Source organism: Armigeres subalbatus, chromosome 1, assembly GCF_024139115.2.
Source record: "Armigeres subalbatus isolate Guangzhou_Male chromosome 1, GZ_Asu_2, whole genome shotgun sequence".
NCBI lineage: Eukaryota > Metazoa > Arthropoda > Insecta > Diptera > Culicidae > Armigeres > Armigeres subalbatus.
In genome coordinates, this window is record NC_085139.1 from 48,094,883 (window position 1) to 48,107,713 (window position 12,831).

The 12,831-nt window shown below is 43.9% G+C and overlaps 3 protein-coding genes across 3 annotated transcripts; all 3 read right to left on the reverse strand.

The window, feature by feature from the left end:
• Positions 1 to 298: 298 nt before the first annotated feature.
• Positions 299 to 1,068, reverse strand: LOC134208357 (protein Abitram). Its single transcript, XM_062684348.1, has 2 exons — positions 930 to 1,068; positions 299 to 870 (listed from the first exon to the last, which is right to left on the reverse strand). The coding sequence occupies exons 1-2, from the start codon at positions 943 to 945 to the stop codon at positions 329 to 331; spliced, it is 558 nt and encodes a 185-aa protein (XP_062540332.1). The 5' UTR covers positions 946 to 1,068; the 3' UTR covers positions 299 to 328.
• Positions 948 to 1,404, reverse strand: LOC134208359 (COX assembly mitochondrial protein 2 homolog). The gene is made up of 2 exons (XM_062684349.1): positions 1,192 to 1,404; positions 948 to 1,130 (listed from the first exon to the last, which is right to left on the reverse strand). Exons 1-2 carry the CDS (start codon positions 1,270 to 1,272, stop codon positions 948 to 950), a joined length of 264 nt encoding a protein of 87 aa, XP_062540333.1. The 5' UTR covers positions 1,273 to 1,404.
• Positions 1,405 to 6,597: 5,193 nt separating this feature from the next.
• On the reverse strand, positions 6,598 to 11,746 carry LOC134206142 (uncharacterized). Its single transcript, XM_062681833.1, has 3 exons — positions 9,522 to 11,746; positions 8,325 to 8,520; positions 6,598 to 8,154 (listed from the first exon to the last, which is right to left on the reverse strand). Exons 1-3 carry the CDS (start codon positions 11,744 to 11,746, stop codon positions 6,598 to 6,600), a joined length of 3,978 nt encoding a protein of 1,325 aa, XP_062537817.1.
• Between the last annotated feature and the right edge of the window lie 1,085 nt (positions 11,747 to 12,831).

A 12,831-nucleotide genomic window follows, 5' to 3' on the forward strand; every position in this document is an offset into this window, starting at 1 on the left:
CGAGGTTTCTAAGCCAAGTTACCATTTTTGCATTCGTATATCATGAGGCTAACACGATGATACTTTTATGCCCAGAGAAGTCGAGACAATTTCCAATCCGAAAATTGTCTAGACCGGCACCGGGAATCGAACCCAGCCACCCTCAGCATGGTCTTGCTTTGTAGCCGCGCGTCTTACCACACGGCTAAGGAGGGCCCCTTAGACCATAATGTAATGGATGAATAATCGAATACATTCAGGAGCGGGTGATATTATTACATATTAGACTGGCTTTCTTTGTTATCGAATACAATATATATCGTGTCAAAATGAGAACTCTATAATTCGTCTATTGATATTTCTCTACATACTGTTCTCTGGACAATAGTTTACATCTAATCGCTTTGCACTGTTCCGGTTTAGGCATAACAATCGCAACGTACCCATCTCCTTCACCTCTGAGCAAATCTATATTTTCAACCACCCGCTTATTAACTTCTACTAACTTCCCTTGAACACAACCTCGCACTTTGTACACACTGCCGTCCTCACAGGTGATAAGTGCCAATGTGGAATCCATCTGCAAAATCATCCCCCCGCTTTTTTTCTTTCCACTTACTTGGTTTTCGCTGCGATCGATCTTGCCCACTTCGAACGTAACCGTCTTGATGCCTTTCTGGAACGCTACGTGCTCCGGAGCCAAGCCAATCAAACAGATGCGATTGGAGTGGAACAGCACCTGATGCGGTTCGTTCTCCTTTCCCGGGTGCACATAGTAATAACGGGTATAAAAGCGATCGACAGTTGAGGGATAATCTTCCACGAAATCGGCGACGATCGATCGAACTGTTTCGCCGCAAATGATTTGCGGCTCTTCGGTAAAATAGTAACCTGTGGCGTTTTATATTGTGAATAGCGCGGAAACTTTTTTTTTTTAAATGATACACTACCTTCCAAATCAATCATCTTTACACGGTATTCCCGGAATCACCCTCTTTTCTGAGCTGCCTCATACGCTCCTGTACCAGACGCTGTTTCTCCTGCGCTTGCTCCCGGTTCTTCCTGCTGTGCTCTTTTCGCTCGTTCCGCAGACAATCGAGGACTTGGTCGTTAAAATCGTTACAAAATCCGACGAATTTGGCGTATTTATGCTGCAAGATTCCAACATTATAGCTTTGGCGGCCGCAACTAGTAACTAGCGTTTTATCTTACCTCCGTGTGGCAATTCTTGAGCAGGTCAATCAATCGATTGCACTCGGGTGTATGCAAATGTGGGGATAAGTCAGAATGCATCACTCAATAAGGGGACAGCAGATACAATCTTATAAATTAAATTTTGTTTCAATTGGTAGCAAATTAGGTTGTATTATTCACTGAAAAACTGAAGCCGAATGTTGCACAATCTTCAGCATGATTTTTTAAAGCAGAAAGCGAGATCGCGAATGTGAGAGAAATGTCAAAATTAACAAAAATAATTTGGAATCCGTTCTCAAGTTATTTTTATAGTAAGGGCTGTTCACAAATTACGCAACCACCCCATATAAAAACCTAAAGGCAACTTTACACCTCGGGAAAATTTTCACCCGGATTTTGGTCCCCGTGTATTTTAAATGGGGGGGCGCCGTCAGGCGCCCATACTCGGATTCTGCATAACTTATCGTTTTTCTGTCATTTTGCAAATCTTACACTGATGTACATTGGTGTATGTGAGAACTTTTTGTTTTTAATCGTTCGTGCAGCAATTCGAATTTCCGAATTGTTGTTTACATATGAAAATCGTAAATTTAAAAAAAAAACGTTGCACCGCAGTCCAGAGAAAATTTTTTACGACGGTTTTTTTCGTGATGAAGTTTCTAAATCTAAATTCAGCAGGTATTTCGCAGGTGCCTGGTATAACCCGGTCAGAAAGAACACAAAGTTACGGAACATGGGAAAGGTTAGTAATACAGCACCTCCCTGTAGAAAACCTACGACCAAAAAACCAGAATAGTTCCGGTTAAGATGTCGGTCTCAGCAAATTCCAGCACTTCCAGTATGAAATCCGTCTCATCTAGTGGAGGAGCAGCGAGAGATTTCCCGCGTGTGATTAAGAGGTTCCCCGCGAGTGATAAAGAAAAGGAATCGCTTCCGTGACAATTGTGTTGAAAATTAAACAAACTGAAGAACGATTCAATACGGCAGATACCGAACGGCAGCAGCTGCGAGAGTTGGTAAGATTTCTGGAGGAAAAATCCTTCGCATTGGAGCAGCAAACCGAAATCCTACGAGAAGATAATGACAGAAGTTTCGAGCCAACATTGAAACGATGGATCTTTACAACACAATCATGGATTTGCGGGGAATTATTCGGGTGTTCTGCCGAGTATGGCCACCAATTGCATCCGTGGCAGACCGATTGGAGTGTGCCTGGAAGTATCTCACTGTAGATCGACGCCACCAATGGAAACAATAAGCGAATGGAGTTCAGTCGAGAACAACGCAGAAGGTCAGTGGAAAATTCATTCAATTGTAAATTCAAATACCCAACCTGAGTTTTTTTCTTAGGACTATTTTTAAAAATTGATGTAAGCGTATAAAACTGTGTAAGACACCAGGTCGAGGTCAACCAACCTCGCTCGCATCCACATATGCACCTGGGTACTGGTCAGTGGAAAATTTATTCAATTGTAGATTCAAATACCCAACCTGAGTTTTATTCTGAGGAGTATTTTCAAAAATTGATGTAAGCGCATAAAACTGTGAAAGACACTAGGTCGAGGTCACCAACCTCGCTCGCATCCACATATGCACCTGGGTACTGGTCAGTGGAAAATTTATTCAATTGTAGATTCAAATACCCAACCTGAGTTTTATTCTGAGGACTATTTTCAAAAATTGATGTAAGCGCATAAAACTGTGTAAGACACTAGGTCGAGGTCACCAACCTCGCTCGCATCCACATATGCACCTGGGTACTGGTCAGTGGAAAATTTATTCAATTGTAGATTCAAATACCCAACCTGAGTTTTATTCTGAGGACTATTTTCAAAAATTGATGTAAGCGCATAAAACTGTGAAAGACACTAGGTCGAGGTCACCAACCTCGCTCGCATCCACATATGCACCTGGGTACTGGTCAGTGGAAAATTTATTCAATTGTAGATTCAAATACCCAACCTGAGTTTTATTCTGAGGACTATTTTCAAAAATTGATGTAAGCGCATAAAACTGTGTAAGACACTAGGTCGAGGTCACCAACCTCGCTCGCATCCACATATGCACCTGGGTACTGGTCAGTGGAAAATTTATTCAATTGTAGATTCAAATACCCAACCTGAGTTTTATTCTGAGGACTATTTTCAAAACTTGATGTAAGCGCATAAAACTGTGAAAGACACTAGGTCGAGGTCACCAACCTCGCTCGCATCCACATATGCACCTGGGTACAGGTCAGTGGAAAATTCATTCAATTGTAGATTCAAATACCCAACCTGAGTTTTATTCTGAGGACTATTTTCAAAAATTGATGTAAGCGCATAAAACTGTGAAAGACACTAGGTCGAGGTCACCAACCTCGCTCGCATCCACATATGCACCTGGGTACTGGTCAGTGGAAAATTTATTCAATTGTAGATTCAAATACCCAACCTGAGTTTTATTCTGAGGACTATTTTCAAAAATTGATGTAAGCGCATAAAACTGTGTAAGACACTAGGTCGAGGTCACCAACCTCGCTCGCATCCACATATGCACCTGGGTACTGGTCAGTGGAAAATTTATTCAATTGTAGATTCAAATACCCAACCTGAGTTTTATTCTGAGGACTATTTTCAAAACTTGATGTAAGCGCATAAAACTGTGAAAGACACTAGGTCGAGGTCACCAACCTCGCTCGCATCCACATATGCACCTGGGTACTGGTCAGTGGAAAATTTATTCAATTGTAGATTCAAATACCCAACCTGAGTTTTATTCTGAGGACTATTTTCAAAAATTGATGTAAGCGCATAAAACTGTGTAAGACACTAGGTCGAGGTCACCAACCTCGCTCGCATCCACATATGCACCTGGGTACTGGTCAGTGGAAAATTCATTCAATTGTAAATTCAAATACCCAACCTGAGTTTTATTCTGAGGACTATTTTCAAAAACTGATGTAAGCGCATAAAACTGTGTAAGACACTAGGTCGAGGTCACCAACCTCGCTCGCATCCACATATGCACCTGGGTACTGGTCAGTGGAAAATTTATTCAATTGTAGATTCAAATACCCAACCTGAGTTTTATTCTGAGGACTATTTTCAAAATTGATGTAAGCGCATAAAACTGTGTAAGACACTTGGTCGAGGTCACCAACCTCGCTCGCATCCACATATGCACCTGGGTACTGGTCAGTGGAAAATTTATTCAATTGTAGATTCAAATACCCAACCTGAGTTTTATTCTGAGGACTATTTTCAAAAATTGATGTAAGCGCATAAAACTGTGTAAGACACTAGGTCGAGGTCACCAACCTCGCTCGCATCCACATATGCACCTGGGTACTGGTCAGTGGAAAATTTATTCAATTGTAGATTCAAATACCCAACCTGAGTTTTATTCTGGGGACTATTTTCAAAAACTGATGTAAGCGCATAAAACTGTGTAAGACACTAGGTCGAGGTCACCAACCTCGCTCGCATCCACATATGCACCTGGGTACTGGTCAGTGGAAAATTTATTCAATTGTAGATTCAAATACCCAACCTGAGTTTTATTCTGAGGACTATTTTCAAAAATTGATGTAAGCGCATAAAACTGTGTAAGACACTAGGTCGAGGTCACCAACCTCGCTCGCATCCACATATGCACCTGGGTACTGGTCAGTGGAAAATTTATTCAATTGTAGATTCAAATACCCAACCTGAGTTTTATTCTGAGGACTATTTTCAAAAACTGATGTAAGCGCATAAAACTGTGAAAGACACTAGGTCGAGGTCACCAACCTCGCTCGCATCCACATATGCACCTGGGTACTGGTCAGTGGAAAATTTATTCAATTGTAGATTCAAATACCCAACCTGAGTTTTATTCTGAGGACTATTTTCAAAAATTGATGTAAGCGCATAAAACTGTGTAAGACACTAGGTCGAGGTCACCAACCTCGCTCGCATCCACATATGCACCTGGGTACTGGTCAGTGGAAAATTTATTCAATTGTAGATTCAAATACCCAACCTGAGTTTTATTCTGAGGACTATTTTCAAAAATTGATGTAAGCGCATAAAACTGTGTAAGACACTAGGTCGAGGTCACCAACCTCGCTCGCATCCACATATGCACCTGGGTACTGGTCAGTGGAAAATTCATTCAATTGTAAATTCAAATACCCAACCTGAGTTTTATTCTGAGGACTATTTTCAAAAACTGATGTAAGCGCATAAAACTGTGTAAGACACTAGGTCGAGGTCACCAACCTCGCTCGCATCCACATATGCACCTGGGTACTGGTCAGTGGAAAATTCATTCAATTGTAGATTCAAATGCCCAACCTGAGTTTTATTCTGAGGACTATTTTCAAAAATTGATGTAAGCGCATAAAACTGTGTAAGACACTAGGTCGAGGTCACCAACCTCGCTCGCATCCACATATGCTTCTGGGTACTGGTCAGTGGAAAATTCATTCAATTGTAGATTCAAATACCCAACCTGAGTTTTATTCTGAGGACTATTTTCAAAAATTGATGTAAGCGCATAAAACTGTGAAAGACACTAGGTCGAGGTCACCAACCTCGCTCGCATCCACATATGCACCTGGGTACTGGTCAGTGGAAAATTTATTCAATTGTAGATTCAAATACCCAACCTGAGTTTTATTCTGAGGACTATTTTCAAAAATTGATGTAAGCGCATAAAACTGTGTAAGACACTAGGTCGAGGTCACCAACCTCGCTCGCATCCACATATGCACCTGGGTACTGGTCTGTTCCGTAACAATGGACCATAAGACTTGGTGGAGGGTAATCGTCGTAAACTTTGGAATGACACGGAAGTGTCCTTGGATTACGATTCCCTTGGATGGATGGATCTTCGGAAGTGGACTGTATTAATAAAGACCGGTTCGAATTAATTAACACATTAACACTTAATTCTACTTTATTTTTGAAAACGCTTTACACTGTTCGAGATCTTATACGCGACTGTACTTCGTTCCAAATTTTCCGCTCGCACGCTCTCGTTCGCCGGCCGGCTTAATAGCATTGCGGGTCGCTGTCTTCTCAAAGTCGACGCTGCGTCAATATTGGGCGTCGCTGCTGTGACGAACGGAACATTCTCCCCCCGGTTGAGACATCGTATCAACAGAACTAGGCACAGAAGAAGAGACGATGTTGTCCTCAATAGGAAGAACTGAAACCTTGTTGATGGGCCGGCGGTAGGTTGCTCCATTGCTGAATACGTCAACGGCTCGGACTAAGCCGTCATCACCTGGATACACAGCTGTGATTCTGCCCAGTTTCCAACTGAGCGGTGGTTGGTTCTTATCGTGGAGAAGGATTACCATTCCAGGCCGCAGATTTGTTGTTACATGTAGGTTTTTCTTACGTGGCTGAAGAGTATTGAGGTAGTCCCTAGACCACGCTCGCCAGAAATGCTCACGCATTAGTTGCAGATGCAGATGGCAGCATCAAGTCGGTTGACCTTGATATCTTCCAAGGATGGCTCGGCTGGAGCATTCAAGGGTCGACCTATCAAATAATGAGCTGGTGTAATTACCTGTGGGTCTGATGAATCACTGGACAAACTGAACAATGGACGAGAGTTCAAAATAGCTTCTATCTCCGTCAGAATAGTCGCCATTTCTTCAAACGTGAGTTTTACATTGCCCACTATGCGCTTCAGGTGGAATTTCGTCGCCTTAACTGCTGCTTCCCAGAGACCACCGAACTCTGGTGCGTCCGGTGGAATGAATTGCCACTGGATTTCCCGAACTTGGCAAAACTGTTGGATTTTCTTCACCACTTGTTGGTCTTGGAATTGCTGGTATAACGCATGTAGTTCATTCTCCGCTCCGTGAAAATTAGTAGCATTGTCCGAATGTATTTGCTGTACCATTCCTCTTCTGCTAACAAATCTTCTTAATGACGCCAGGAAGGCATCAGTTGATAAATCCGATACAATTTCCAAATGCACAGCCTTCGTCGCCATACATACATAAACCGCAACATACGATTTCATCAGCATCGGACGATGTGAACCTTGTCTCACTTGGAACGGACCTGCATAATCCACCCCAGTCACAGCGAAAGGTGGTGATGGCACGACTCTTGACGACGGTAGATTCCCCATCAGCTGCTTGATTTCAACAGGATTAACACGAAAACATTTGACACAGGAACGAGCGACTTGTCGCACAGTAGATTTCGCGTTCAGGAGCCAGTATCTTTGGCGAATAACACTGATTAAACCAGTTTGTCCAACGTGGAGATGTTCTACATGCAACGCACTTATCATTTTCTTTATTACAGGATCTTTGTCGGGAATAATGAGTTGATGCTTCGATGCAAACGGCAATTTAGAGCGATCCAATCGCCCTCCGACTCGTAGTAAGCCGTTATCATACACTGGACTCAGGTTGCCAAGACGCTTACATGTTTGTTTGGAAACCACTCGTTGAATTTCATCGCCGAAATGCAAACGCTGGATCACCTTCACGATTGCTTCTGATGCTTGACGAAGTTCTACGATAGTGAGATGAATTTGTTTCACCGGATTCGATGTCCGGATACCCCGGCAGTTGCTGATAAACCTCAAAACATATCCCATGATACGTTGGATTTTCCTAAACGAACTATGATGCAGGAAGAATGGAAAAGGGTCGCAGCTACTTTCAGGCGTTGCAACATGAGCTTTAAGCTCAGGAAGATTGTTCTCGCGAATTTCTTCAACTTCGTCGACCTCGTATGTGCACTCCTCCAGAAAATGTGGACCATTCCACCAAAGGATGTTTTGTTTCAAGTCCTCCGGCAGCTGCCCTCGTGAAACGATGTCGGCGGGATTGTTTGCCGAACGAATATAATTCCATTCATGCTCCTTGGTCTCTGTTTGTATAATCGCAATCCGATTCCTCACGAACGTTTGAAGCTGATCCAATGGCTTCTTGAGCCAAGCCAAAACGATTGTACTGTCCGACCAAAGGACAACTCTTCGAAAAGGCATCTGGAGCGCAGGAATCACTTGGGCGATTAATTGCGTCAATAGAAGGGCAGCACAAAGTTCCTTCCGTGGAATGGAAAGATCGTGCAATGGAGCGACCTTTGATTTGCTGCATAAAAGACGCAATCGTGCAGAACCATCAACGAAAATGCTTCGCAAATAGATGCACGCACCATAAGCCACATTTGATGCATCAGCGAAGCCATGCAATTCATAAGCGACACTATCAGGAAATGCAACACATCGTGGAACCTTGATAAGTTGAAGTTCTGGCAGCGACACTTGAAGAACAGACCATTTTTCTTGACATGTTTTGTCGATTGGATCATCCCATCCTGCTGACGTTCTCCACAGCTGTTGTACCAATAGCTTGGCAATAACGATAACCGGCGCGAAAAGCCCAAGTGGGTCGAATAACTTTGCCACCTCAGAATAAATTTCTCGTTTTGTGGCTGGCTTATCTTTCGGAATACAACTGCTAGGTGGATTAGCAATCAAAAGACGTCGACGTTAGGATCCCACAATAAACCAAGCACCTTTATCACCTCGTTCGGTCCATATTCGGTTAATGGAACCCTCCTTTCACGATCGGCTGGTGGTATGTGTTCGAGGAATTCGTTCGAGTTTGAACACCATTTGTGGATGTGAAATCCACCTCGAGCAAGAAGAAATTTTAGTTGACGTTGACACTCGATGGCTTCTTCTATAGTGTTGGCACCAGACAGGGCATCATCGACGTAAAAGTCTTCACTCAGAATGCGAGCACCGATAGGAAAATCAGCGCCATCATCCTTAGCTAGCTGCACCAAACACCTCGTTGCTTGATGCGGCGCGCACGCGGTACCGTATGTAACCGTATTCAACTCAAGTACCCGTAGAGAATGGGAAGGATCAGATCTCCAGAAGCAACGAAGAAAGCGTCTGTCCTCTGGCGCCATAAGCACTTGTCGGTACATTTTTTCTACGTCCGCTGAAAAACCATAAAAGTACTTACGGAATCGCAGCGTAATGGAAAATATCCCGTTTTGCACCACCGGACCGACCTGTAGCACTTCGTTGAGCGATAATTTAGACGTCTCCGATTTGGCACTAGCGTCGAATACCACACGACACTTGGTGGTTGAGCTCGACGGTCGTAGAACAGCATGGTGTGGAAGGTAGTAGGTGCTCAAATTCGGTGGATCGTCAGCCTCCTTGATTTCCGGCAGTGGCCAAGTTCCTCATATTGTTTGATGAATTCGCAGTATGATTGCTTTAGCTCCGGATTGCGTTCTAAGCGTTTCTCCAGCATAAGAAATCGTTTTAATGCCAGAGAACGACAATTATCTAGCAGATCTACGTTGTCCTTGAAGGGTAATCTCACCACGAACCTGCCGGTTTCATTACGCTCGTATGTTGACATAAAATGTGCTTCACAAGACAGTTGTTCGGGTGAAAAGGGAGACACATCCGGTACTTCCTCCATATTCCAGAATTGTTGCATCATTTTCTCAATGGTGTTGATTGACGCAACGTTGGCATGTTGAATTGCCGCATTGGAAATGTACGGCTCGTTTATCACGCCTGCTACCACCCATCCTAGATGAGTGTCACGTAGTTGAGGAAGATTCGTACCAAGGCTAAAGTGGTCAGGCTTCAAAATATCGAAGAAAAGCTCTCCTCCGATAAGCATGTCGACTTTTTCTGGATGGAAGAAACGTGGATCGGCGAGCTGGATGCCTTCTGGAAGTTTCCATGAATCAAAATCGATCCTTACGTTCGGAATAATACCAGTCACTTTGGGAGTAACCAGGCACTCAATATTTGCTTGAAAACCTCCGTAGCTTGATCGAAATTTAATGAAGACTTTATCCCGAGCTAGGCTTCTCAAAGCGTTGATTCCTGTGATTGGGACGTTAGCTTGCATCTTAGGAGCACCAAGGCGGTTTGCCATTTCCTCAGTGACGAAATTTACTTGAGACCCACTGTCAAGTAAAACTCGGCACGGATGTGGTCGGTTATGTTTGTCTATGGCTTGGACGACTGCAGTGAGCAGTAGAACGGTCTTCGATGCTGGAACATAGTTACTTGAGCAAGTAGTGGATACGGATTGATCCACCACCGGAACAGGAGGTTGAATAGCAGCTTCTTGATTGACGATTCGAGGTGACTGTGGGCAAGCGACATTTGTTTTGCCCTCTTGGCTGTTGTTCCGTCCGGTTTCTTCGTGGAGGAGGGTATGGTGTCTTTTGCTGCATCGTTGACACGTTTTGCTCGACGTACATTCTCTCGACTGATGACCCTTGCGGAGGCAGTTGTAGCACAAACCAGTTGCTCGTACCTTTTCTGCCCGTTGTGTGGCAGTTAGTTGCTTGAACGTTTCACACTGGAAGTTGAAATGTCCACCACCACAGATTTGACACGACGCTTGATAGGTACTGGAGCTTGTGGTGGCTGCATTTGTTTTTAGCGGTGGCATCTTGCTAATGCTTGACATGGCTTTTGTCTTGGGAATTGTTGGCTGAGATAGAGCTCGTGATGATTCACACTGTTCCAAGATTTGGCAGTTCGTCTTGAGGAAGAAAATAGTTTGGTCGTATTTCGGAAGCTCTCCTCTCTGCTGGGTGCGCTCCCAAGCCATTCGCGTTGAATCGTCCAAAGCAGTTACGATGAGGTACACTACGATGTGTTCAGAAATCCCAATCAGCTCCTGTTTCTGGAACCGTAGACTTTCAACGTGACCGGTTGCTTCGCTCAGCAGGTTGTCCAGTTCTTTAAATGTCCCCTTTGACATTCTCTTTAGATTTAGCAATCCTCGTATATGCGATTCGACAATCACACGCTTGTTTTCGTACCGATCCGTTAGAACTTTCCAAGCTTGCTGATAATTACCTTCGTTGATTATCTTTTCATCCAGTATGCCTGAAGCGGATCCAATCAGCGCTTTATCCAGGTGGTATAGTTTTAGCGCCTCCGAATCACCCGACTGCGCCATCAAGTCCTGGAAAATCGCCTTGAATTTGGGCCAATTGGAGTAATTGCCGTCGAACGTAGGTATTGGCGCTTTTAGCGGTTGCTGCTGGATGATGACTTGTGGTTGAGGAATGGAATAGTTCGTAGGTTCTCGAGGAGTAGAATAATTTATCATTTCCTGGACACGATTGGACAATTCACTGTGACGATCCTCGAAGCTACAGTATATTTCGTCCTGCTCATCGGAAGCTTCGTCAGGAATTAATGCCATGATTTCGCTATGGAAGTGGCTGAACTCGGTATAGATCGCCACTAGTTTTTCCTTCGTGCATTGCAGCTGGGCCAACTTCAAATTTCTCTGGTCTCGCAAGGTGAGTTGAATCCGCACAAGCTTTTGCTCGGCGTGGCTTCTTTGGCGGAACAATCCTCTCAATTTCTGCATCGTTTCCGGTGTCACTCCCTCTTCCCAAGTGAATCCATGAAATGAACCGGACGAAACAGATCTTGAGCCTTGCCCGCTTGGAGGAGGAGGCAATTGCGATTGATTCAATATCGGTACGTTTTCCGATTGCTCCTCTTGCACTTGCTTTTCTTGTACCTGCTCTCCTTGCACTTGCTTCACCGGAGAATGTTCCAACGGCATTTTCGATATAGTCTTCAGCTACTCTTCTAAACGGCAACGTAGCCCGCGATAAATGTATTATTCGGCACTCTCAATCACTTTTTACGGAAATGTTCAAACTCTTTGTCAGGCACTCGCGGTGGATTTAGTATCCAGACTCTTAGGTTACTCGCTCCGGAAATGTTCAAAGCTATTTTCACCACACTATAATCGCGACGGAAAACATTGTTCTGATTCGCAACTCTAACGCCGACGCAACTGTACCACTTTGAGCAAGCACCCTCTTGATTCGTCTTGTTTGAATTTTTCAAAATGGCGTCACTTTTCGAACCACGTTCGTCTTGTTTGAATTTTTCAAAATGGCGTCACTTGTCGAACCACCGAATGGGTAGTGTAGAAAACAGTAGAAAAAGATGATTTCCGGATTCAAGATGTGTAACGTGTTCTTTCGGGATGGATTTGGCCCTCCGTGTTACTGGAGACCTCTCGTGGATGGATACCGGTCCTTCCGTTGGTAGCCTCTCGATGGCTGGATTCCGATCCGGTTCGACTGGACCAATTTATGTTCCGTAACAATGGACCATAAGACTTGGTGGAGGGTAATCGTCGTAAACTTTGGAATGACACGGAAGTGTCCTTGGATTACGATTCCCTTGGATGGATGGATCTTCGGAAGTGGACTGTATTAATAAAGACCGGTTCGAATTAATTAACACATTAACACTTAATTCTACTTTATTTTTGAAAACGCTTTACACTGTTCGAGATCTTATACGCGACTGTACTTCGTTCCAAATTTTCCGCTCGCACGCTCTCGTTCGCCGGCCGGCTTAATAGCATTGCGGGTCGCTGTCTTCTCAAAGTCGACGCTGCGTCAATATTGGGCGTCGCTGCTGTGACGAACGGAACAGGTCAGTGGAAAATTCATTCAATTGTAGATTCAAATACCCAACCTGAGTTTTATTCTGAGGACTATTTTCAAAAATTGATGTAAGCGCATAAAACTGTGAAAGACACTAGGTCGAGGTCACCAACCTCGCTCGCATCCACATATGCACCTGGGTACTGGTCAGTGGAAAATTCATTCAATTGTAAATTCAAATACC

Bases quoted from the DNA above. Each gene is read 5' to 3' on its own strand.
- LOC134208359 (XM_062684349.1), bottom strand. From the start codon at position 1,272: ATGCATTCTGACTTATCCCCACATTTGCATACACCCGAGTGCAATCGA. The intron at 1,131-1,191 runs GTAAGATAAAAC...GGAATCTTGCAG, and splicing joins TCAAGAATTGCCACACGGAG to CATAAATACGCCAAATTCGT.
- LOC134206142 (XM_062681833.1), bottom strand. From the start codon at position 11,746: ATGCCGTTGGAACATTCTCCGGTGAAGCAAGTGCAAGGAGAGCAGGTA. The intron at 8,521-9,521 runs GTTCGTGGTGAG...GTTATTGCCAAG, and splicing joins GAGCGTAATGAAACCGGCAG to CTATTGGTACAACAGCTGTG. The intron at 8,155-8,324 runs GTGCGTGCATCT...CCTGCGCTCCAG, and splicing joins TGCATCAAATGTGGCTTATG to ATGCCTTTTCGAAGAGTTGT.